General features: G+C 43.7%; 2 protein-coding genes across 16 annotated transcripts in view; both read right to left on the bottom strand.

Annotated features, from left to right (window-relative positions):
* FHDC1 (FH2 domain containing 1) overlaps positions 1 to 4,114 on the bottom strand; it is a 41,257-nt gene extending 37,143 nt beyond the window's left edge. Inside the window, exon 1 of one of the 3 annotated variants that reach the window (XM_036103586.2) lies at positions 3,740 to 4,114. The gene's annotated coding sequence lies outside the window, so the exon portion shown is untranslated. Of the gene's footprint in view, positions 1 to 1,990; positions 2,351 to 3,472; positions 3,594 to 3,739 lie in introns of those variants that run through there. The other 2 variants (XM_036103589.2, XM_036103587.2) reach the window with 2 other exon arrangements.
* A 15,315-nt stretch (positions 4,115 to 19,429) lies between these two features.
* ARFIP1 (ARF interacting protein 1) overlaps positions 19,430 to 26,708 on the bottom strand; it is a 113,074-nt gene continuing 105,795 nt past the window's right edge. For all 13 annotated transcript variants that reach the window (XM_036103573.2, XM_078069322.1, XM_036103565.2 and 10 more), the window contains one exon: positions 19,430 to 21,307. In XM_036103573.2, coding sequence (XP_035959466.2) covers positions 21,152 to 21,307 — 156 coding nt within the window. In that variant the 3' untranslated portion in view covers positions 19,430 to 21,151. The remainder of the gene's footprint in view (positions 21,308 to 26,708) is intronic.

The raw sequence follows: 26,708 nt of genomic DNA, 5'->3' as shown, positions 1-26,708 counted from the left end.
CCAGGGACTCCAGGATCATGACCTGAGCTGAAGGCAGTCTCTTAACCAACTGAGCCACCCAGGCGCCCCGAGAAAGCAGTTATTTTTAAAAGTTGAAAGAACAAAATAAAATTTACAACACTGTTACTGGTATGTTGTCTGGCTAATTTTTTCCCAGGCTAACAAATAAGGATCCTAGGCCCCCAACAGCTCCTAATGAATAAATTCTCCAGCAATGATTAGCTAAGATGCTAATGCTTTTACTACCCGCTTCAATAGGACTTTGATAGGGCTTTCCCTTTGGGCAGGATTTCCAATGTCAAAGAGACACAGGAAAAGAGAGTGCAGACAGACATTCTAACCCTTTCCAGAGTCTCATAACATATGAAAACAGAGGATACACAAAGAGCATTTGATTTACTAGGGGATGGTCCACAGTAAAGATGCAAACGCACACTCTCCAAGTGTGCTAGCACACAGGTAATGCCACAGCCCTGAAAACACTGCTGTTTCTCACAGCTGCCAACTGCCAGGAGGGACAATGGAATTAGCCTTGGCTCTGTCTGGAAAATGTCAAAGGTCCCATCAATCTCCCCAGGGCAGACAGAGACAGGTTTGTATTTAACATCTCACCTACAGGTTGGGGACCTCAGCAGCAGGGAGGACAGCTGCTAAAGGCTGACAAAGGTTCAGCCCTGAGTAAAATGTAGAGCTGCCACTGTAAGGCTCTGAAGATGAGAACTCTTCGAGCCCCCTGAGTGCTGATCATGAGCCATCAGGGGTGTGTCTGAGTGATGGACCCTCTAGAGAGGCTATAGCTCAACACAGCATCTTTTAACTATGTGAATTTTTAATAGGAGGACGCTGGGACCATGTCATGTCTTTAGCCCTTAGCTGATCGGCTAGCAAAAAGTCTTAGAATGCGAATGTTCATAAGGGTCTTCAAAGAAGCCCCGCTAGCCCAACAGCCAGCATTGCTTTGCTCTTGGTGTCAGAAACATGAAGGGCGTGAGCGGGAGGGAAGAAGAGAGAATATGTGTTTCATTTCACAGTATATTTCGGAGGAAAACATGTTCCTGAAAGTCAGTTCAGAGCTCAGCGTTTTCCTGAAAGAGGGTTAGTGGGGCCCGGTAGCTCAGCTGCTCACTCACCCTCTAGGTCAACAATAATCAAAAGTAAACGCCAAGGAAAATCCGCCAGAAAACCTTTCCCCTTCATTTCTGACTTGTGTCACAGATGAGGTGGGAGCAGGAAGGGCTGGCCCACACCCTTCTGATGACAAACATGGGCAGAGCAAGCCAGGTTTGGAGAGCAGACAGGGGAACACACAGCCCTTTTATCCGCGGGAGAAAAAAGGGCGGGGAGAGTACAGGCGATTCTAAAATACGGAATTTTTGCCTTCCACTAATTCATTGGGGAAAGGCCCCTCCCCGACCGCCTATCTTTCAAAATCTTTCTTGATTATTCAACCCAGAATGTCAACCACACAGTCGAACCAGAGCTGGGAACATCCAGCGCTTCACCTTGGCACGGCAGGCTGCAGCCAAAGAACCCCTGACCGTCTCCAGTCAGCGTGCTTAATCTGCAGCACAACATAAACACTTCACAGATGCCCCCGAGCGCAACACCCAGAGAGCAGAGAAAGAACGCTGGTTTCTGAACGTGCATTTTCCGTTTCTCTCAAGGTCCCCAAACCAAGAAAAAAAAGCAAAGGAGCGCCCAAGGATGCTCCAGAGAGAGGGAAGGAAGCGCTCGCTACTCATTCCAGGAAGACAACTGTGGGTCAGGAGAGGGGGGTCACAGACGGCCGAACATTAGGGGCAATTTCTGTGCAAACAGATGTTTGACTACCAGGTCCTGAAGAAATTCGGCGTGGGGGCACCGGGGGCCACGATTTCTTTCCAGAAGTCTGAACACACAGTAGCTTTCCAAGGTCTTTGCACTGGCCAGCGATCCACCGCGTCCTTCCGCCCCCCAGCCCCGGGTCCTGTGTCCCGCCCCAGCCACTCACCAAAACGGCCCCGGCTCGGCCGCGCAGAGGGCTCGGGGGGCGCCGCGTCCGCCCCAATCCCCAGGAGCGACGCGAGTGGGAGGTCCCGCGGGCGCGCGCGAGCCTCCAGCCGCGTCCTTATCTGCGCCGCGGCAGGAGTGGCGGTGGGGGAGCGGGCGCCGGTGCGCAGCCGAGATAGACGCCCACACGGCAGCGCAGGCTCCAGGGCGGCTGCCGCGGCGGGGCGAGGGCGCGCTCGGCGGAGAGGCCGCTGCGGGCCGTGCGGGAACCAGCGGGGCCGAAAGGGCCGACGCCCGGGAAGGACTGGGCCCTCCGCCTCCCGGGAGCGCCGAGCGTCCTCCAGTCCTCGAACAGAATCGACTGGAGCGGCCGCCGCACACGCTCGTCCCTCCCGGGGCCCCTTGGGCGGGCGGGTCTGGGCGTGCCGGGGGGGGGGGGGGTCGCCCGGCCCCGCCCCCTCTCCCGGAGGACCCGGGCTTAGGGTCCGCCCCCCCTCCCCCCGGCCCGGCGCCGTTCCCAGGGTACCCGCCCCTCCGCCCAGCAGCCGCACGAGCTCCAGAAGCCGGGTCGGTTCCCCCTAAAGAGGGAAGGTGTCTCAGTGCTTGGAAGCGAAAGAGGGGATCTCCTGGTTCGCCAACCCGGGCTCTGCCCAGTCCTCGAACCTTCGCGGAGACAACCTCCCCGCTGTCCGGGGTCTGGGTCCCAGGCGCGGGGGAGAAAGCCTCAAGGCCGCACTGCGGATCAGCGGATAGGAGCCGTGAAGAGCCGGCAAAAAAAAAAAAAAAAAATATAGAGGGGAGACTCCTGGTGTTTGGTCGGAGGATAAAACCGGAGAGCCCGCAGTCCCCGAGCTACGGGCACCGCGGCGGCTGGAGCTAATCCACCAGCCCACCCGCTCCCTCCCCAAACTTCTACAAACTGACGGCGAAACTTCTAATCTGAACTTCGAACGGCCAGGACCAGTGTGCGAGAGCAAGAGCCGCCCTGTCCTCGGCCCGCATCACCCCGACGCAGTCCTCGCCAACCCCGCACCCACTTTCTGGAGCGGCAAGTCTTGGCTCCCCGGTGGCCAGTGGCGCGCTCTTAGGCCGGGCGGGGATCAAGTGGGGGCGCGGTTTATCCAAAAATCTTAGCAGCTAGAGCTAAACTAGCCGACCCTGGTCCAGCCGGGCGGCGGCCCGTGACCTAGCTCGTTCTCCAGACGCGGGTCCAGACCCGCGCGTCTTGGCCTCAACAGACCGATCGCTGTCCTCTGCAGCCTGGGTAGTGCAGGCACCAAAGACACCCGAGTGGGTGTGGAGGGAGCGCGCAAACCTCCCCAGCCCTTCCCACTGTGGCTCGAAGGCAGCAGCCGAGACTTGGCGCCGCAGCCCGGGGTCCAGGCTGATCCCCGCCCTTGGCCCTCGGGAGCCGGGGAGTGTCCTGCTCCCGGGGCCCCCGAGCGGCGGTCGCCCCGGCCTCGGCCGGCCGGCTCCCACTCACCCGCGGCCCGCGCTCCCCGCGCGTGCTCCTGGCTCCCCACCGCTGTCTCCCAGCGCCAACGCCGCTTCCCGGGTCTCGGCAGCCCGGGCTGCTCGGGACCGCGAGGGGGAGGGCGACGCGGGGCGGGGCTCAGCCGCTGCCTCAGGTAACAATGCTGCAGACGAGCCCGCTCCCAGCGCCTGCCGCAAAGGGCAGCACGCCCTTTCCTGCTCGGCCCCTTCCCTCCTCCCACCCTCCGAGCGCCAACGTCGGGGCCGCGGCGCTCACCTTCACCTTCCCGTGGCCCCGGGGGCCTGCAAGCCGCCACCCGGCACGCTGCTCCCCGCACCCGAAGGCGCCCGAGGAAGTAGGGCTGGCGGGAAACAGAGAAGTACGAGCGTGAAGAAGAGCCAGGTGTCCTCGTGTAACCCGCAAAGGGAGGCGCCAAGCCGGTTCCGAACCTGCAAGTGTTTTCCACAAAGCAGCCTCTGCCGCAACCTCCCCGCCACCCTTCCCTGCGCACACGCACACTCCTGCACGCACGCCCTCCGCGCGCGCGCACACGCACACACACAGGCGCGCGCGCCGGGCCACCCTCTGCCCCACGCTTGTTTCTCCCGAGAGCACTGGGGCAGCATTGGGGTGCACTGTCCCAGCCCTTACAGCCGAATCCCAGCCGAGCGGGAGCTACCCAAAGGTCACCTCCTCCCTGGGTCCTGCCAACCTGTAGGTTTGTTGCTTTTTTTTTTTTTAAATCTCCTCAATGATGATGGTAACAAGAGTCTTTCAGTTATATTTAAGCAAAGCAAAGAAAAAAGTCCACTGCAAGTCAGATCGCATAAACGGACGCTGTCTGGGAAAGACTCCTCACAGGAAGAAACCGGGGAACAGTTTAATCGCATCTTTTTTTTCAAAGTAACTTGTGAAGCCAGGCAGCGAGAGACATAGTCAAAGAAAACCTTTCCTGGGCAAACCAGCCGGTCGGAAATCAGCTGAAGGGGTGGAGAGGCTCCCTGGGTGGGGATGAAGTCATCCTTACCTTTGACTTGGTTAACAGATAACAGACCACAGTTTTCCAGCCTCTCTCTGGTGCCTGATGACTTCTGTCTCTCCACCCTGGTCTTCAACCCCTGAACTCCCACAACTCATTCTCCATGTGGATGGAAAAAGTGAAGCTATTAGGGCAAAAACAAAAACAAAGCAAAACAAAAACAAAAAACAAAATCCATGCCAGCCAACAGCCTGTTTCTTAGCCATTGACCAGGCTTACACTACACATGAGGAGTAGATCCAACCAAGACCAGAGAAAATCTCAAGGAGTGGGAAATGTAATTAAAAGAGAAAGCCAGATCCATGCTCAGGGAGTTAATATTAATCCCAAAGGAATATGGACTGCATAGGCAAAAGTTGAATGAAGAATTTCAAAACTGAGGAGCAGAAGGGTATCCTCTCCTTTTCTTTTATGGAGGGCTGGCCAGATGAAGGGTCTACATTCACTGCACTCTTCCCGCTCATCAATACGCTCCCCCCAACCTGGGCTTCCCCCACACTGTACTCAGTACACATTTTCAAATCAGCCACTTTTTTGAAGAGTTAAATCCAGTGACCCATCGTCAACCTCAAGTCTTTTTGATCTCCCTGCTGCATGCTGGCCTACAGGCCTTCTCTCTGCTCTTCTGGCCTCCTCTGCTGACCCCTTTTGTCCTTTGAGGACAGTAACTGGATTCTTCCAACTCTGTCTCCCATTATCCCATGGGTTCTGTCTTCTGACTTGAACCTGTAAGGGTCCAGATTTTATAGGGCCTGAAGCTTATATAACTCTTGAGGGAGCTTTTTAAAGAAAATCAGTAACTTATAAACACAACACTAAGTGTATGTCCTTGGAAGTGTCTAGAAGAGTGAGGGGCAGGAAAACTTGAGCTCCAAGGCAAATCCACTTCTGACTTCACCTCTAGGTCAGTGACTCTCAAATCCATATTGTCTCTGTAATATCTCAGGTCCAAATTCAATGTCCAAGGGTCAACTCATCTTTCTCTTAAAACTAGCACTTATCCTACCTGTATCTCTTACTTAAGACCTGATTTTTAGGGATGCCTGCTCAGTTGGTTAAGCGTCTGCCTTTGGCTCAGGTCATGATCCCAGGGTCTTGGGATCGAGTCCCAAATTCGGACTGCTTGCTTGCTCCGCAGAGAGCCTGCTGCTCCCCCTGCTTGTGCTCTTGTGCTCTCTTTCTAACAAATAAGTAAATAAAATCTTAAAAAAAAAAAAAAAGACTAGATTTTTGAAATTTGAAATCCCGGCTTTCCTCTGGTTCTTTTTCTCTTCTGAATTCCTTATATCTAAGTATTCACTGAATTTGTTGCTCTTTCCACAAGTCTAATCTCTAACATCTGTACTTTATATCCACATCCGCTCACCCCAATTAGAGGATGGGAGAGCTGATATAAATATTTGCTGTTGGCCATGTGTCAGGAACCACATGTGATTCTCACACCAACCCTAGAAACCCACCAATCTGTATTTTTTAGTTTAGAGAAGTTAAATTGGGCTCCTGTGTCCACTGCCTTGGTGTCCTTTCTCCTTCTCCACTCTTCTCCCTGATTCCACTGTCAGGCCAGTGTTTTCGAAAGTCTAATTTCATCACATTACCTACCTGTTCAAAAGCATCCGTAGGTTCACACATGAGCCTACGGGAAGAAAGTGGCGATCATCCATCGGACACTGGCTGCATTTTACCTTCCCCTCCTGCGGTCTGAACTGTTCTGCTGCACTCACGCAGCATTGTGTGTGGGCCCTGAACGTATCAGCCTTTATCTTTGGCTCTTATTTGATATGTTGTGCCTATTAGGCGGCCAAAAAGTAGTTGAGTAGCACAGAGCACAACTCTGAAAGAGAATCAATGTCTGCATGGATGTGAATCTAAGGCAGGTAATCTAGAGGACACTTTGTTCTTCGTCCGCTAATACGCTGATTATTAACCACACCCTGGTCTCCCCGGACCTTGTGCTTGGGAGGTAAGGTGGGCTGCTTGTCTGTATCCCAGAAACCTCAGCAGCTCTGTCTGGGAGGAAGGCCAGCAAGACTCCTGAAGCCAAGTGTGCCCAAAATCAGCCCAGCCCCAGAATTTGTGGCTTGAAGCTGCCAACCTCAGGGGTGCCGGAGCAGCGGGCAGGGTGGCCAGCGTGCACTTCTCCCAGCAAGCCGAACCTCTCTGGAGCATGCTCGTAGCTTCCTGTGGCCCCGGCCATGGCCTCCACAAGTCCCAGCTCCAACCCCTGCGGAAGAACTTCTTGGTCTGCAGCGCGTCTTCCCTCTCCCCAGACTGTCCTTTCCAGATTGCTCTTTTTCCTTTGCCCAGTTCATTTTCTCTCTTCGGGCTTCCCTTCCTCAGCCCTGAGAAGCTGGTGGTTTCCTCTATATCAAGCATTTTGTATTGGAATCTGTCATTAGGAGCTCCTCAACAAAACCTTCAAACCAAAATAAATCAAATTGCAGAATCCACCCTAAAAAATACCTTACGGTTCTAAAAGAGGTTTATTTGTGGGGCGCCTGGGTGGCTCAGTCGGCTAAGCATCTGCCTTCAGCTCGGGTCATGATCTCAGGGTCCTGGGATCGAGCCCCGCATCAAGCCCCACATCGGGCTCCCCGCTCAGTGGGGAGCCTGCTTCTCCCTCTCCCTGTCACTCCCCCAGTTTGTACTCTCTCTGTCAAATAAAAGAATAAAAAAATCTTAAAAAAAAAAAAAAATAGGCTTATTTGCGTAAGGAAGAAGTCTAATGCATGAGCTGACTTCATGGACCCGCTAAGGAACCGCAGTGGACACCCTGAAATAAGTCCCCTCTAGGATAGGATTGAGGCATCAAACTGATTTTTAAAACCCTTTCTCTCAGTGATACAGACTGAGACTTACTTAATCTTTGTTCTTCTTAAAACATATCTGATGAGATCAGTTGTTCAGTATTTATAGGCTGTGTCTTTGCTCTTAAAATTGGAAACTGCAAAAGAAACCAACTACCAACTCTGTAGTTAAACAGGCTTGGCAGACAAAAGCAAAGACTCACCACTCCTTCTAATAACAGCCATTTCTAAGAGAAATTGCTAGACCTCCTTGTTCCCTTCAAAGGTTGAAGGTGTAAAATACATAAAATCAACAGAATTGTTGTTGTCACCATGAATGCAAATTTGCATCAAGTATCTTATTGACAAAATGCAGACACTGGATTGCTGTTGTTTTCTAAACAACTTTGAGCCGAGATAATGATGTTTTCTTTTTGCAGGCTAAGAAATGGAAATAGTAAGTTGCCTTTAAGTATAGTAAATAATAACTAGGCTCCAACCATTAAGAGGGATAAACTTTTTTTCTGGGTGCTAAGTAGTGATTTCTGAAAATTTAAAATAGAAAATGCTTTCACAGGTAGGGGCACCTGGGTAGCTCAATCGTCTAAGTATCTGACTCTTGATCTTAGCTCAGGTCTTGATCTCAGGGGTGTGAGTTCAAGCCCTGTTTTGGGCTTCATGCTGGGTGTGGAGGCTACTTAAAAAAAAAAGAAAAGAAGACAAAAAAAAGAAAGTGCTTTCACATGGGATGCATGTGATGTTGATATCCATGGGAGCATCAACAGGCATTTCCCTGGCCAGAGGTAAATACAGGCACTTCGTCAACAGCAGTGCCTGATTTCTTTGAGGGTAAGAGAGATTACAGGCAATCCTTACCAACGTATAAGAATGAGACAATTAGACAGTCGATGACCTCTTTCTCCTGCTGTCTATGCTTCCTTAGAGCCCAATGTTCATTTGCTCCCTTTTAAGGTGTGTGTGTGCCTGTGTGTGCATGTATGTTTTGGAGGCAGGGATGGAAGTGGAGACTGAGGTAAGAGAAATACTGTAAACATCACTGAGGTTCTTACCCAGAAAATCCTCAGCTAGGCTTTTTTTTTTTTTTAGTTTACAATTGATACAGTGCTTAGAGAACTGATCAGTATTAATGATCAATGTAGGGTCTGGCTGTTATAACATTCAAATTTTGAGGAGAAAAATACCTTTAAAATATAATATGAAAGTGTATCCCTTCTTTGCCCCACCCATAATCAAAACAAGTATGTGAGTCTCCCTTAGAGGAATTAAGTTAAAGAGGATGTCAGATGCCAATTTCTTTTGCTCCTGGTTTTAACGGTTTCAAATGGTTTACCCTCTGAAGAAGTTAGCGGAGCAAACAGCAATTTGAAACCATAACACAGGACAGGCAGTCAGCAAACAGAAACCCAGTGAATCAACAATATTGGTATGTGGTGCTGGTGGGGTGTGTGTGTGTGTGTGTGTGTGTGTGTGTGTGTGTGTGTGTGTGTGTGTGTGTGTTTCCCTGGGGAAATAATATATGCACGTCTTGTACAAGACTTTGTAGGGCATATAAAGGTGGGCAAAAGGACATGTTGGTGACTTAGCAATTTGTAAAGCCCTTTTTACTCCTCTTGGAAATTGAGTTTGTACTTAGTTTAAGGACCAGTTATGAACAAATACTTTTGCACTAAGCTTCTATTTTTAGTAAGAAGGCAAATACTTTCGGTAAGATAGGAAATCATCACACCAGCACGTAACAATTAGCATCTTAGTATTTCTCAAGCCAGATATATAGAAATAATTCAAATGGACCATTTTTGGAGAAAGAGGGTAAGCCTTGTGGTAGAAACACCATTATTCAAGTTTTGATGGGCCTTGGCCACAAAGAGGATCCCTGCCAAAACACTCAGCATCACAATTAGCTCACAGTTTGTATCCCTTTGTGGGCCTGACCAGGCTAACTCTGAACAGGGCTGCACCGGGGTTAAACCCTGGACTTCTCTTTTCATCTTCACTCCTAACTGCTGGCCCCCTCCTGAAGAAAGAGGCTACTGTATTGAATCTAACTCAGAGAGGTGATACCAAACATTCAGCCACCTGTAGTTTAAAATAAATGAAAGACATTACCCTCACATTTCTAAGTTCCTTTTATCTGGTGTTTTTGTACATATGATCAACTTTTGTGTGTTAAATTGTATATTAAGCCATAACATGGAGTAGAACATCTACATTATTTCTCTATAGGACCAGGCTCCAGAAAAGAGCAAATTACTCTTCATTTTGCTTGAAATGTTGCTGATTTCTGAAGTAAAACCCTGGGTTCTCTCCCCACTGCATCCCTTTGTTGAAGGCACAGGTATGAGAATTTCTGAATTTTTGAGTTTCAAATTGTGTCGTGCTTCCTGTGGGGTGACTGATGGGCAATGTCTCTCCGGGTGTTTGTTTTACACAGGGGGAGAGGGGATGTAGGGCAAGCACACAACTGAACACAGGACTCTAATTTACACTGTACAATGGAATTATCTTTATGCTGGAAATTGTCCCCCCCACCCCCCATCCCCCAAAGGGACAATTTCTCGTCCCAGGGAAAATTGAATACCATCTCACTGTGGATTCTTATTTACCCCAAGTTTGGGGTCACAATGACACATCACATTTGTAACTCTGAAAGGAGTATAAATAAGGGAAAGCAGAAAAAATGCTAGATGTTCACACATCTTCATTTCCCCTCTTCACCCCCCCACCCTTTATCAAAGATTGGAACGTATTTTCTAGCTTTGCATTCTTTCCTTTACAAGCATGCCCTCTTCACAGTCGGTCTCAATAAGGAGACTAATTTCCAAGGGCGCCTTTTTGCCTGCTGGGTATAATCAGGTTAAACCTTGTCTACTGGAAGGGAGGGCAGAGGAAGGAATTCTACCCCAACAGCCTCACTGAACGGGAGCTCATAAAAAAGTGGGCCCCTTGTGATCCTCATGCTCATGGTACAGAGTCTACAGAAGTCACTTGATGGCTCAGAGACCTTTGTCCTGTATGATAGGCTGGGTAGTCACCATAAAGACATCAGAGGGGCTAATTCAGAAGGCTGGAGCAGAGACGGGGGTGGGGAGCACAAGAGATAAGGGGGAGCAACAAAGATTATGACTCACTCCCAAATTTTTATTGGCATCCAGATTTTTAATAAATTTTTTAAAATTAATTTTTAAAGTAACCTCTGCACCCAACGTGGGGCTCGAACTCACGACCCCAAGATCAAGAGTTTCACGCTCCACTGACTGAACCAGCCAGGTGCCGTGGCATCCGGGTTTTTAATAAAAGTCACATGTTCTACTTTAGCCAAAGCTCTTGAGATTACCAACAAAGACTTTTTTTTGCATGTGTCTTCCCTTCCCTATGAAAATAAGCTGATTTCTTCTTCATCAGGCTGCGATAATCGAAACTGCAATAAAGGACTTTACCAGAATCATATTCAAATTCCCAGAAAGCTACTTTTGCAGATTCAACCCCCCTTCCTTGTGACCATGAAACACTCATGCACCCCAGTCCTGGCGATGCCTACTTATAACCCACACGTTTGAACGCTAGGTAGCTAGTTACTAATTTATTAAATCTTTTCCTTCTCAAAAATGGGAGCACACAGGTTGACGTTCAGATGGTCACACCGTAAGGTCATATATTAAACTGCTAAATCTTCTGACCAACAATTCTCCCCTGATAACCTGGAAGATACAGATAAATTCTGCCTCTTTGTCCAAATACACTCTAGGGCTAGTTGGTAAAAAGGAATTGAGCTTTCTTTTAAATGACTGGTCTGGAAAAGAAGGGTTAAGATTCAAAGCCTGCAAAGAAATAATACTGTACTAATATTTAGGATTTGATTTATGTGAGGTTTAGATTAGACCATTTCCAATGACCGAGCTGTGATGGCAGGGTGGTAAACTGCACTCTTCTGCACCCAGCACACACGCACCTACGCACAAGACATTCCAATTTGGAGCTGCAGGCTGGCTGCTTGCACACTCAACTGCAAATAGCATGTTCAGCATACTGGTCCCTGCCCTCCCCACACCATTCAATCCCAGGATTTGCATAGACTTTCTCCCCATTAAATCAGAAAGTTTGAGGGCAGGGCTGTTGTATTAATCTTCATATCTTGTAGTAGGTACCGTTAGGACTCTGACAATGGTTGTTAGTCATGGCGTCTGCCAACTAAACTTGGTCCTCATCACCAGCAGATGGCACCCAGTGGGCCTCATCCTTCAAAGCTAGAGGCTCCGGCAATGAGAATCCTCATTATTGACAATACTGAATGCCTTTCGTGTGCAAGGCACAGGGAGAGCTACACAAACGCTCAGAATGGTTCTGCCCTCAAGAGGCTTCTAGAATCCAGAAGGGAATCCACCAGAAGAGACTCAAGCTCTTTGAAGCAGTAGGTAAGGGCACGTGAAGAGAATGGCCAGACATCACACCATTTTATGGTGAACTGGAAGTGCACATGGGCCAGTCAAGTGAAACACTTCAGAAGACATGATGATGGTCGACAGGAAGCCATACAGCCTGAGCCCGACTAAAAAACACCTCCAGCTTTGACACGGTTTGGGAAGAAGACTGATTGGGATTGAGTTCTCACTTCCGAAATCTGATACAGAGGACTGAGAATGTAGCTTGGATCCTCTCCTCCCGATTTCAAATGACAAGAGACTCAGTGTTCCCGGGGAAGCCGGCGGTCTGGCTCGGTCACTGCTTGGGTAAGCCGCTTCTGTAGGCTAGGTGTACAAGATTCCAAAGAGGCTACTGTAAGGAAAAGACATATTAAAATAATGAAAAGTCAGCACACTAGAAATTTAATGAATCATGACGTTTTCTTAATCTGGTGATCTCAGTCCACTAGGAGTGAACAGAAATTCACATAAAAATGAGCTAAAAGGACTCAACAGAAAGAGCTCTTCCTAGAATAAGTCAAGGTCACTGTTGAGGTCACTGGCAAGGAAGTCTGGAGTGGCTTGAACTGAAGCTACTTGTGTCTTGGGGAAAAAAGACTTGTTTTCATTGCTCTAGTCATGAGCACAAATACTGACTCCAAAAGCTTGAAAAGCCAAAGACAGCACAAGGACCTCTTATTATGTCATTGTATTTTTTTTTTTTTAAAGGACAAAGAGGCAAGTTAAGACCAGAGCCTGCTCTGAAGCTTTTATACTTTCCCTTCTCTTGGGAGTTTAGGCAAGGTCTCTCTCTCTCTAAACAGGCACACACACACACACACCCCACACGTGTATATATATGTATATATGTATATGTATGTACATAATTAGACTTGTGGCTGTTCATTCGCAATTTCTAACTAATTTCTCTTAGTTTATGGCTGGCTTAATTGAAGGAAGATGCTAACTGAACTTTACAAAGAAAATATAGGGAGCCTTTTTAGATAAAGTTTAGAGAATATAAGAACAGATTTTTTTTTTTTTTTAAAGACCACCCCATAGGAAATCTAAATGATGAATCAGAGGTCTGATCTTGTCAATGGTTGGCCAACACCAGTGAAGAAGAAATTGTTAGACCCACTTCAGGGACCATCTGGACCTTTTGAGGTGTTAGTGGAATCAGGTAAGAAAAAGTCAACATGGGCAAGCAGACTGGTCATTCAGCAAATACTCATGACTGTTTAAATTCACAGATTTTTTTTTCAACTCACTTGATTGTACCAGTGATTAAATAGTAACCATTGCCATGGTAAAAACTCAATTCTCAAAACATCATCTGGGGGGGCGCCTGGGTGGCTCAGTCATTAAGCGTCTGCCTTTGGCTCAGGTCATGATCCTAGGGTCCTGAGATCGAGCCCTGCATAGGGCTCCCTGCTCAGCAGGAAGCCTGCTTCTCCCTCTCCCTCTCCTACTCTCCCTGCTTGTGTTCCCTCTCTTGCTGTGTCACTGTCATATAAATAAATAAAATCTTAAAAAAACCCCAAAACATCATCTGGGCTTCTTGCTGCTATTATTGATGTAAACTAGTTCGAAGATTTTAGTCCACAACATTTTCCTTGTTCTGACCTAAGGTAGGGGTGAGGGAACAGGAAACAGAGAATTTGAGAACAATGTAAACATCCATTATTTATTTGGGGAATTCTTTAAAGATTTAAGCTATGTTATTAATTTAAGAAGTGTGCATTAGGGAAAATTTGGCCAGCTCATAAAATATCTTTTCAGATTGAAAATAAGTTATTAAAAATTACCAATGTACAATTTTTTTAAGCAGTCTAATTTTTAAGAAATCCAGACTAGTAGTATGGAAAAGAGTAATAAATGCTTCTTTATGAGAAGAGGGGAAAAAATTGAGGCAGAAGAAACCATTGGTATTAAGTTAAAATAAAAGTGTTTTATTTGGGAGCTTAACTTCTCTTACAGTTTCAAGTAGCTATTTAGGAAGTTGAGGAGAAAAAGGAGAGAAAAAAGTCTAGTTTAGTGAAATGCACATTTTTCTACGTGATTTCTTTTTCTAACTAGTTTTATATCCTCAACTAGTTTTGCTTCTTCAGTTGCCCTGTTTCTATAATTCTTCCTAACAGAAAATTGTTCAACCTTATACTTTCTGGCATTTCTGTGTGTCCAAGTACAAACCAGTTTCTTTCACATGCTAGACAAGGAATTCTGTTATTTGCAGGAGTAAAGCCAGTGGCGTCCTTGGCTCGACCAAAAAAAAAAAAAAAAAAAAAAAGCCCCTGATGGCCACCCTGGTACCAGCAAGAGGGGAAACCCCTTCTGGACAAAATATCCTAATAAAAGAATTTTTTATTATGAAAAATTCCAAAAGGGAAGAGTTAAAAGACTAGTACAAAGGAACCCCACACACCCACCTATTTCAATTGCTAACAGATTGCCATATTTAAGACATCTCTCTCCTTCCTTTTCTCTCTCTCCAGCTTTCTTTCCATATATGTGAGTACATATGAATGTATGTATTTTTGCTGAACCATTTAAAAGTAAATTGCAGGCATCATGCCATTTCACCTTTAAATACTTTAGGCATGCAACTCCTGCAAGGCCATTTGCCTCGGTTACCACAATAGAATAACATACCTAAAAAAACTAACAAAAAGTCCCTGTTATCATCAAACACCCATTCGAATTGTTCAGTTGTTCCTCAAACATTTTATATAGTTATTTTTTGAACCGTGATCTAAAGTCTCTTTTATTTTATAACAGTATTTCTAAAATATTTTTTCTTTTGTGGCTATTTTGGAGAAACCAAGCTAATTATCTTGTAGAATGTCCCAGATTCTGGATTTGTCCAATTGATTTCTCATGGTGTCATTTAAACTTGTATTTTAATGCCCTGTATTTTCTTTTAAAAAGATTTTATTTACTTATTTGACAGAGAGATAGAGAGAGCCAGAGAGCACAAGCAGGGGGTGGGGGGAACAGCAGAGGCAGTAGAAGAAGCAGACTCCCCGCTGAGCAGGGAGCCTGACGCAGGGCTTGATCCCAGGACCCAGGGACCATGACCTGAGCTGAAGGCAGATGCTTAACCAACTGAGCCACCCAGGCGCCCCTAACCCCCTGTATTTCCTATACACTGGAAATAAAGGCAAAAAGCCTTGAGTAGATTCAGGATAAACAGGAGTATTCCAGCAGGAGTATCTCATGAGTGATGTTGTGTAATTTATATTGCCTTTTATCTGGAGGCACATGATTATCAGGTTATTAGTGATCCTAACTTTGATCACTTGAGTTGGATGGTAAGCACAAATCTTGTATTTTTTTTTTTAAAGATTTTATTTTTAAGTAATCTCTACACCCAACGTGGGTCTCGAACTTACAACCCCAAGAGCAAGCGTTGTACGCTCTACCAACTGAGCCAGCCAGGTGCCCTAGCACATCTTTTATTAATGGTACTTTTTCCCTTTTCAAATTGAGTAATATATAAGGTCATACTTTGGTATTATGACATAATCTGTTTTTTCTTCAATCGCTAATGATTTTAGCATCCAGTGGTGATTCCTGTGTGAATCAGTATGTCAGTGGGGACTGCAAAATGGTGATTTTTCTGGGGGTGCCTGGGTGGCTCAGATAGTTAAGCGTCAGCCTTTGGCTTGGGTCATGATCCCAGGGTCCTGGGATCGAGCCCCGCATCGGGCTCCCTGCTCCACAGGAAGCCTGCTTCTCCCTCTCCCTCCACCTGCTGCTTCCCCTGCTTGTGCTCTCTCTCTGACAAGTAAATAAAAAAAATCTTAAAAAAAAAAAAAGAATTATGCATGGAGTTGGGGATACAGGGTGAATAAGAAAGCATGCACTGTGTCTTCCTCAAGAGCTTAGAGTCTAGCCATAAGTATACACTCCTCAAAGGAAAGAATTGTAATTATCTGCCTAAAACTTTAGGTAGTTTTTCATAAAGAGCTTCCTAATATAGAATTAGAAATCATTTAGGGGGAAGTCAAAAGTAAAGTCACATTATATAAATAATCTGAGCATGTTGTTATTCTAAAAATTTCATGATTTTGGAAACTTTTCAGCAAGGCCAACAGGGTTAAAGTTACCTGTCCTCTCCTTACCCCATAAAACCTTCCAGTCGTTGAAAATTTTTTTTCTTCTTTTTACAGTGAGAGCTTGCATTTTCTTTAGAACTTCTATAATTAAAGCTCCAAAATATAGTGAAGACTAATATGGTTTCCATTTTTTGTCCTTATGTGCCCCTGTGCCGGCATTGTATACATTCCATCCCTACAGTAAAAACACATACACCTTTGCTTCTCAGAAGCAAAGTGATATCAAAGTCTAAGTCACATAAAGTTACTTTTGTCTAAGATCAACAAAATGGTATTTCGTCCCTTTCATCGTCCTTATGAATCAACAATTCATGATAAACCACAGTTGCAGAAAGCTCATTCTTTGACAGAGAATGCTTGTGGCAAAGCCTAGATTGGGCCCAAACAAACCCCCCCCAAAAAAAGTTTTTTTATGGAAGTTTCATTTTGTAAAAATGTCATTGAAATTCCCAGCTCTGATAAGATATTAATCCAATTAACTGCACAGATATAGAGTCCCAATTCTCAGACTGGGTCTAATTGCCCTTCTTCATATGGATAGTCTCCTCTTCCCATATCAGAGTTACCACCAGAATAACTAATGGTTCTCACTTAATTTACATAAACTACTAAGAGTTAACTTTTATTTCACAACACAAAGCCAAATTTCATAGTTCTCTGTACATTAGGACAATCACTTGGCAATTTATTATAAAGGCCCATTTATGCCAGGAAACCTGTTGAGCAGGAAACCTTCAAGTGGGAACACAGAGTTTAATGAAAGTCCTCAAAAGAGAAAAGTTGTTTGCATCGCCATTCTTTCATAGGTTTTGCTATTTTGTAACAATAGTAAAGGACCTGTGGCCCTTGGAAAAGCTTTTCTTTTTTTTTAAGATTTTATTTATTTGAGAGACAGAGTGGGAGAGAGAGAGTGAGAGAGCACGAGCAGGGGCAGAGGGAGAGGGAGAGGGAGAAGCAGGCTTCCCTGCTGGGCAGGGAGCCTCAATGATGCAGGGCTCCATTCCAGGACCCTGGGATCATGACCTGAGCTGAAGGCAGACGCTTAACGACTGAGCCACCCAGGCACCCCCTGGATATGAACTTCAAAGGAAGGCAAAATTTTATTTTATTTTTTTTTAAAGATTTTATTTATTTATTTGACAGAGAGAGACACAGCGAGAGAGGGAACCCAAGCCGGGGGAGTGGGAGAGGGAGAAGCAGCCTTCCCGCTGAGCAGGGAGCCCAATGTGGGGCTCCATCCCAGGACGCTGGGATCATGACCTGAGCCGAAGGCAGACGCTTAACTGACTGAGTTACCCAGGCGCCCCTCTTTTCTTTCTTTTTTTTTTTTTTTTGAAATATTTTATTTATTCATTTAAAAGAGAGAGAGCACACGTTTAGGGTGGGGGTGGAGGCAGGAGGGAAGCTTGATAATCATGACCTGAGTGGAAATCAAGAGTTAGATGCTTAACCAACCAAGTCACCCAGGTGCCCCCTTTTTAAATTTAAATTTTAGTTAACATACAGTGCAATATTGGTTTCTGAAGTAGAATTTTCAATGTCTTGGAAAAGCTTGGAAAATGCAAAATATAACTGGCCTTTTGATCAGAAAATAGCTTATTCACAACTGGAAATTGTCTGAGCCAATATAAAAGTTTGCAATCTTACAGGGGGAATCAGATTTCTTATATTAATGTCTAAATTTGATTAGAGCTGAGTGATGAAGGATCTTACAGGGTCTCAAGTCTCTCAGGCAACCGAAAGTTTCAAGAAAAGAGCTACCTGCCAAAAGATATTTTGAAATATTATTACAAAATACAGGCATTCTTGGTATTTCACAAAAATTAGTACAAATTATATACAAATGTTACACTGAACTATTAATTTAGATAATTTGCTTTTATTTTTCACATCCAGTGAAGGAAAAAGGAGACTGCGCACATTTTGAGGTAGATACATTTTTCTTCAAATTAACAGTTCCATGATTAAAAGACACTTATCTTCAGCCTTTCCAATATGCTAATTTTACTTTATATAGCACTTTCCAGGTTCACATTTCTTTTTCAGAATACTTTAAGATCAGTGGATTGAAATGTATCATATATATTTGAAATATGCCTACTATGAATCCATTTAGGGGTGAATGGATTATTTTTTCAACTGAAAAGACATTTAATACACATTGTACTTTAGGAGAAGAAATGACTTTTGACACACTGATTTAATTGTACAGTCGAAACGGCAGGATTTAAAGGGGGAAACCATACATTTAGTTGCAAATAACTTACCTGGCATTACATTTGGTAATACAGGTTGGCTAAGCCAGTTTAATATATTTTTGGGCCTTCATGTCTTTACCTGTAAAAAAGGACCTTAAACAGATCATCTCTAAGGAAGCTTCTAGTTTCACTCTTATGGGATAAGCTTTGGTAACACCATCAGCGCAGTGTACTTTGAATATGGAAAAGATGGTTCTTAAAGTCTATAGATTTTAGCTAAATTGCTTCTGCAAGCCCTGGTCCTTCCTGGGCCCTAAGATTTAGAAGCTTTGGGGTTATTAAACAAGGGGGCCATTAGACTGAGGTGGCTTTAAAGACTTAGTATCCTACATAAACAAACCAAAATGTAAGCCTGAAATGCCTCAAGGTTAAATCAAAACCCAAGGACAACAAATCACAAACAGCCAACAAGTCCTTCCCAAATAAGGCAACTGCTTAAGCTATAGCTAATCAAGTATTTTCCTCACTTTGCTTCTACGTCTCTAAAAAGTCTCTCCCCTAGCTCTTATTGGTGGAGGGATCCTAATCATTTTTAATTTGGCGTTGCCCGATTTGAGTCCATTTTTGTTCAAACAAACTCTTATTTTTCTTTTTGGTAGGCTCCACGCCCCAACGTGGGCCTTGACGACCCTGAGATCAGGAGTCACTCATTCTACCGACTGAACCAGCCAGGCACCCCTGGCAAAATCTTTCATGAAAGCCACCAGCACTGCTTAGCAAAATCTTAAAAGTGTGTATCTACTTTGAGGGCTCATTTTCATTTCTAAGAATCTAACCTAAGGAAATAACTAGGTAGAGTACAAAGATGAAGGTGTGCATGTTAAAGGATACTCAAACTAGACCTTATAATATAATCGGTAACTAAAATCTGTAACTTCAGGGGAGAGTTAGGTGGTTCCATGCAGTACTTACTGACTTGGGAAGTTATTTTATCTTCAGTTTTTTGAAATTATCTTCTAACGTTTTTCTACAATGAATATAAATTACTTTCCTAACAAAGTAAATATACAAACTGGCTAATAATGTTAATTCTTTCTTTTGCACATGTACCCACTACTCAGAATCACTGATATTTTTAGTTTATTCTAAAAAATCATCAGTCCCTGAAACTGTTTAATTCCTTAGCTACTAAAATTGTTACCAATATGTGCTAAGCGTGGACGTGTTCCACTCCCAAGGGAGACTCCAATTGAGAAAAAAGAATAACTTACTGAGAAAAAGCTGTTATAAATGACAGAAGCACCACTTTTTGTTACTGTTCTTAAAGTCAGGAAAGACAAATCATATGTCTTCAGAATTTCCAGATAGTTGCTTCTTAAATTATGAAGAGCCATAGAAACAAGGTAGTGCAGCAAATACTTTTAATAAGAATACAAAATTCACACCAGAGGCACATTCTGGGGAATGTACAGGAACTATCACAAGTAGTAAGTCTGCTGGAAGAATAAAATAAGGCTCTGTCAGAGTACAAATATACAGGAAGGAATGATTTAAAATAGGTTTATGATTTACAATCACATTACATTGTACATATTAAGCACTGAAAACAGGCATATTAATTAAAAAGCCAGCTAAAAGGCATTTGAACATATATAACAAATCTTACAGTCCACAAAGTTCATGTATAACAGTAATTTTTTTAGTACTTCATTTCAACACAAAAGAAATGAAGACATATTAATTTACGTCTATGACAAAAATCAAGAGAACTTATACTTAAAAGGCTTACATTACAGATAGAACCACACAGCGGATAGGTCAACCACATAACACAAAACCAACAGTGCTGAGCAACTAAAACAGTACTGGCCTTTCCAATCCCCTTTCTTGTTACCACCACACTGTCCCAGATTACCTTTCCATTACTCAAATGAAGAAAAATTCCTCAATCTTCTCATTCCACAAAAGGAATGAAGAAAAACCAAACAGCAAATTCAAAAGTTGATTTTACCATAAACCTGAAACGCGGTTTAAGGAATACAAAGAAACCCAACACTGATACACAGTGTTTCTTTCCAAGGAAGGAAGAGACACGCCAAACATTATCTGAAAGGGGTTTCTTTATGGATTATGTACATTGGTTGAATGAGAATTACTGTATCTGAGAAGGCACATATCTGTGATTTAAGGCTTAACCGGTATTGTTACATATGGAAGTCAATGAAAGCTGTCTAGGAATTCACTTCTGTCAAAATGGAATTTACTCCAAAACTCGCTTTCTAAGCACAGATTTCTACTCTAGAAACCATCAAGAGTTTCTATTCCCAAGTCCACCTGCCAAAAAAAATTCTCTCAGGCAGGTTTCATTATGAATCATAAGAAATTGCTAACATAACCGCCCAATGACTTTGGGTGATGCAAACTCTTAAGCTCAAAAGCCTCACAGAAATGACAGTGTGATTCCTGCGTCTTAAAAAAAAAAAAAAAAAAAAAAGTTTAAACAAAATTACAATAGTACAGAATCATTTTTAAAAAGGTATTTGCCACAACTCCACAAGCCAATCAGTCATTCATTAGAGCTGCCGCCTCTGTGTGGACGCTGCAGGAACACCATATAATTTTACTCTGCAAAATAGTTTCTTTTTTAAGACAATACATGAAAATGAATATCTTAAAGATGTTTAATATATTCATATATAAAATATCTGATGTTGATACAAATCATGTAAACCTCCCTTTGGAAAAGCTACAATTGGCCCTCTTTCCAGGACCAAAAACCTTGAATTTTTATATCTGGTCAGTGCAAATCTATATTAGATGTTTTCAAACTACAGAAATAGCCATCAACCCTCACAATACAAAAGGATTTCTCAAAAAGGAAAATTATTGTGTTCAGATCATAGAAATTATGTTTACATTAAAATCACCCACCTTCCCATCAAATTTAACAGTTCAGTTGTTAAAGTATGAAAAAGGGAAAAATTAAAGCTGTTTGTGCAAGAATCACTACAATGGTTGTGGTCACCAGTTCCCTAATCTTAACCCAACTCTGCTTAATTCTTATTAGGTTTGTTTAGAAATATAATGACGTGACTTTTCTTTTTTTTTTTTTTCCCGGGTGTGATTTTACTGTTCTTCAAGCCAAGATGGGGCGTCCACTCCAGGGGTTTTCAATTTGATATGGAACTGTTTAAGTGTCTGTTCAAGTTGCTTCTGATTCCCGGCAAAGTAAGCGGCAATGGCATTGTGGAAAAGGACCAGCTGATTGTGCAGCACTTTAACCTGCAAACAGGGCAGGGTCACAAGACCAAGCGTTAACACCAATGGCAATGAAATATAAGGTGACCTATCACATGTCCTCACTAAATAGTGTAGCTCTCATCAGGAAAAGCTGTTTTAATAAAGACCAAGTATTTCATACACACACACACACACACACACACACACACACACACACACACACTGCCCCCCCCGGGGGGATTTAGTAATATTTTTAATTTATGCCCTCAGTGGTGTTTGAATATGGTTAACAGAATACACAGCTTCTTAAACTGACCTATTCCCTTTAGGGAAATTAAAAAGTCATACATTAAATACAGTACCATACATTGTTCTTAGGAAAATAGAAAAAAATCCCTTCCCTCAAGAGTTTCTATCCTCAGGGGGTGGGGAAAGAGAGAAGGGAGACCAGAAACAACAATAAGTACTGACATCCCAGGAAATGAGTATCTCAAGCCTTGAGGTCAGGCTAACTCTCAGACCCTTAGGGCATCTGGCATTGGGATTTACTTCAAAGTTGTTTAAAACAAAAGACATTTTTTTTTTCTTCTGATAAAGAGGAAAAAAAATTCTAGCAGGGATATAGTTTAAAAGGACCACATAGCAATAAACAATGAAAACTAAAAAATGTCTGAATGAACTAAAAGGGGTGTATCTTAAATTTACCTGGTCAGACATTAAGGCCAGACATTAAGGCCTTTATAATGAAAACCTCTGGTAGCAGGTACAACAAGGACAACCACGAAACATTTAACACCATGTATCAGGCACTGTACTAGGGATTAAGGCACACGGCAGCAGAAAATTAGCATGATAAATGGGTAGTAAAAGTACACTGGGTTAACTTTAAAAAAAAAAAAAGGGCACTTCTGGGGAGAATAAGTTTTTTCAAGAAGTATTGGAGAAGAACATTGGGGGGCGCCTGGGTGGCTCAGTCGTTGGGCGACTGCCTCTGGCTCAGGTCATGATCCCAGGGTCCTGGAATCGAGCCCCGCATCAGACTCCCTGCTCCACAGGAAGCCTGCTTCTCCCTCTCCCACTCCCCCTGCTTGTGTTCCCTCTCTTGCTGTGTCTCTCTCTGTCAAATAAATAAATAAAATCTTCAAAAAAAAAAAAAAAGAACACTGGGACAGGAGAACTCCAACTCCCCTGCCCTCTGCTTCTGAGATATAGGGGATATTTCAAAGGATGATGAGCCTCAACCTAAGGGCAATCATTAAAGAAACAGGATGTTAGGGAAAGCAGGCTTCTAAAAGGCAATTTAGGAAGTGAGCAAAATATTTGATTATACTGGACTGCTACGATAATGGCCCCAAAGAATCACTCTTCTCAGTATTATCTATACCCTTGGAGAGTCTTCTGCAATGAGCTTGGCCATGTAATATTAGAAAATGAGGCCTGATAAGCAAGTGCATGCCCTCTTGGACTACTGCCGCCACCTTTCGAGGATGCGCAGTCTAGCCTTCCTCCAAGAAGCCCACAGGGAGAGAGGGCCTTCATCCCAGGTACGCCCAGGGCTCAGCAGGCCTTCCAGCTGAAAGTGAAACCAGAAGAACCCATCTACCCAACCCACACAATTGCGGTAAATAATAAATTATTACTGTTCTAGGCCGCCAAGTTTAGGGTACTTTGTTATGCAACAAAAGACAAGGGGTACATCTATGAAAAAGGTCAAGAATGCATTTTCCTAGCAATGAATAAGGGTTTTAGAAAGCACAGTGAAAAGGAGGAAAATCAAAAGGGGGAGGATAGGCTTGGAAAGAGGAAAGCTAAGCTGGGTGATAAGTAAAGGAGAAAGTACCTAGGGAGGTTAGGAGTTGGGTGGTTGTGAGATGAGGGAATGGAGAGAGAAAGCAGCTAGGGAACAGAGAGTCAAACAAGAGAGGCATATATGCTACTCACTAGTCCCAAAATCTACCTGCATTTTTGGAGTAAATGTAATATAGTATCTTTGAAGACTTTTACTTCCAACGTTCTAGGAAGACCTGACCATTGCATTACTCATAGTTTGATACTGGTTACAGCCTCCCCAAATTTGTATTTGCTATTCATTTACGTCATCAGTAAAATATTCCCGTTATTAGTATTGTTCCTTTACAGCAACTGCCAGAAAGAGCTTTGGAATCAGGAGGCATGCGTGCACCACTTCCCAGCTTTCTTTGTGACATCAGGTACAGGTTGCTTCTAACTTCACTGGCCAAGGTCTTTATCCACTTATCAGGGACGCCATTCCCAAACTGCATATGTAGTGTCACTGTAAGGGTTAAGTGACATGAGATACTTCCTAGCACACTGTCTGACACACAGTAAGTACTCATCCAATTTCAGTGCAATCTAAGTTTACCTATTGGATGGTCAAACCACATTGATTTTTCTTGGTAAAATAAAATGTCATTTATTTAGAAACTGATTTGGAACTTGTAAGAAGACTGTGATAATGTAATTTAGAATAACAAATACATTCGTCCTCATCTCTGGCACAAAGCACTTAAAACCCTTGTTATTTCCTAAGTGATAAGAGTGAATGGAGCAGCTTTTGTTATATTATTTAGTGTCTTGTCCTGTTCCTGAAATAGCCCCAGTGCTATAAAGGTGAAAGGAATGACTTCTCAATAAAAAGCCCTTTTCAACCACACCCGACTTTATGTTAATGAGATTTTGGGAAAGCTCCTAGAAAACCAGGGTAAGAGCTGGTTGTCAGGGGAACTAAACTGTGATCAGAGGATGGGAATTTCAGCTCCACCTGCCTACTTCTGGGGAGGAGACAGTGGCTACAGGTTGAATAATCCACCAAGGGTCAATGATTTCATCAATGATGCCTATGTAATGAAGCCCCCATAAAATCCCTTAAGTATGCGATCTGGAGAGTTTCTGGGTTGGTGAATGCATCCACAGGCTAGGAAAGTGGTGCACCCCCAAATCCATGGGGACAGAGGCTCTTGTGCTCAGGACCTTTATAGACCTTGACCCCTAAGTGCTTCTTCATCTGGCTATTCATTTGTATCCTTCAATAGTCCTTGTGATAAACTGGTAACCTAGTAAGTAAACGGTTTTCTTGAGTTCCGTGAGACACTATAGCATACAATCCAAGTTGAGGAGGGGGTTGTGGAAACCTTTTATGTATGGTCAGAAGCACTGGTGACAACCTGACTTGCGATTGGTGTCAGAAGGTGGGGGGGGGTGGGGGCAGCGTCAGAACTGAACTGAACTGTAGAATACCCAGCTGGTGTCCAGGATCGAGAATGAGCTGGTGTGGGAAAACCCCCACGCATCTGGTGTTTGAAAAGTGCTATGAGTGTAAAAGAAGAAAGACAAGCGTTTTCTCCTTTCCAAAGGCAGACAGAAACTGATATGAAGTTTATCTTAGCACAATGAAAAAAAAAAAAAGGTGTGTGCTAAGCAAATAAATTTTGTTGAAAAGATGCAAGGGCACAGTTGGCTTATCAACACTGACTGCCTTGACATGGCCTTTAATCCAAGGGCAGAAAACAGCCCGGGATGCTGCAGAAGGAATTCCTCTGCTCGAGGGATCACCTCAGAAGAACTTTTTTTTTTTTAAGATTTTATTTTTAAGTCATCTCTACACCCAACATGAGGCTCGAACTTACAACCCTGAGAACAAGAGTCACCCGCTCCAAATGGGCCAGCCAGGTGCCCCAACTATGAACTTTTAAGGGTCGATTTATAGGCCCACGATTCTCTGCTTCTAAAATAAACACATTTTTCAAGCACCACAGAGGCACTTCTTCCAAATTATTCATTGGTCAGCACCACTCAAATTAATAGTATTACATAAAAAATTTGTTTAAAACATTCTTAATACAGACTTCTACTAATTCCACTAATTCATATTGACCTTTCTCTATGTCCAAACAGAAAAGTTTCACATTGCAATCACATTTAAAACAAGCTTTAAAATGACACATTGATACCCTGTGTAATTATCTACTAGGAAAAGGTCAGATTATTCTAATTAAGGTTATAACCAGGGTTCATCTTACATGAGTGTGGGGTTTGATTTCAGGACCAAATCTTTTTCTTTTTTCTTTTTTTAAGTTTTATTTATTTAAGTAACCTCTACACCAATGTGGGGCTCAAACTCACAACCCCAAGAGCAAGAGTCCTATGCTCTTCTGAGCCAGCCAGATGCCCCCCAAAATCTCTTTCTTGTAAGACATTGGTCAATTAAAATTATAACTAGCGAAAAATAAGTAAAATAAAACACTGCAGGTTAGCTCTCATTTGACTCCTATTTACATAAAAATGTTTTCTGAAACTGAGCTCTTCTCAGTCACCTGTGCCTATGTGACTGAGTTTCAGAGCTTCTGGAAAACAGGCTGTCGGGGATTGGTCAAAGGAGGGGTCCAAGAGCAGTACACTTTGAAAGAGGGTGGAAAAGTTCCCAGATGACCTTAGAAATGATGAGGGAGCAGAAGCCTAGCTGAAGACAAAGCATACACTGACATCCTGCAAGCTCCCCCCACCCCACCCCTCCACTCCTGGATGGGACATGAGTGACATTCTTCCAGGATACCTAGCAAGAGGGGAACACAACCTTAACTTGACAATGGCAAGGCCTCTGGTATCTTGTAGGTCAGTCCTCTTTAGCTTATGAAAGTTCTTTTGAAAGCTCCCTTTTCCTTACTTCCCTCAACTCCTGAGTATATAATCACCACTCTTCACGACCCAGGTGCAGCAGCTCTTTCTGCTCACAGATCCTGTCCCCATGCTTTAATAAACCACCATTTTGCACCAAAGATGTCTCAAGAATTCTTTCTTGGTTGTAGGCTCTGGACTCCACCCCACCGAACCTCACCTATATTCCAAAACCACATCAGATAGGAAACAACTTTTCAAAGATAAAAACCCATAAGGGAAAAGATTGAGAAATTAAATTCGTTAAAATTTAGAGTTTCTATTCATCCAAAGATAGTGAAAAGACTAGTTACAAACTGAGGAAATGTATCTGCATTACATGTACTGACAAAGGATAATATATTTAGAAAATGTGAAGAACTCTGACAAAACAAAAGCAATCCAATTAAAAAGAGCAAATGACACGGATGGGTATTTCACAGAAGAGAAAACAGGAATGGCCAATTAAATCTGAAAAGATATGCTGCATCATTAGAAAACAGTGAAGTGCAAATTAAAACTAACCTGATGAAAGGGGCTTCACCTACTCCACTAGGACCTCAAAACTTCTAATTGATTAAGTTCTTCCTAGCTTATCTCTTAAGTCAGGCAAAACGTCCTGTGATGGGAACCGAAACTACCCCCTCAGGCAAGAAGGACTGCGGTGAACTCGCAAGACTGCATGTGACTGACCCCACGACAACTATCGCCTTGACCTTTCCTGTCCACCTGCACGTACCTGCCCACCTTTGTCCCACAGTTTCCTTAT

Source organism: Halichoerus grypus, chromosome 3 (genome assembly GCF_964656455.1).
Source record: "Halichoerus grypus chromosome 3, mHalGry1.hap1.1, whole genome shotgun sequence".
Taxonomy (NCBI): Eukaryota; Metazoa; Chordata; class Mammalia; order Carnivora; family Phocidae; genus Halichoerus; species Halichoerus grypus.
The sequence above is the reverse complement of the archived record's forward strand: the minus strand, read 5'-3'. Positions and strand labels throughout refer to the sequence as shown.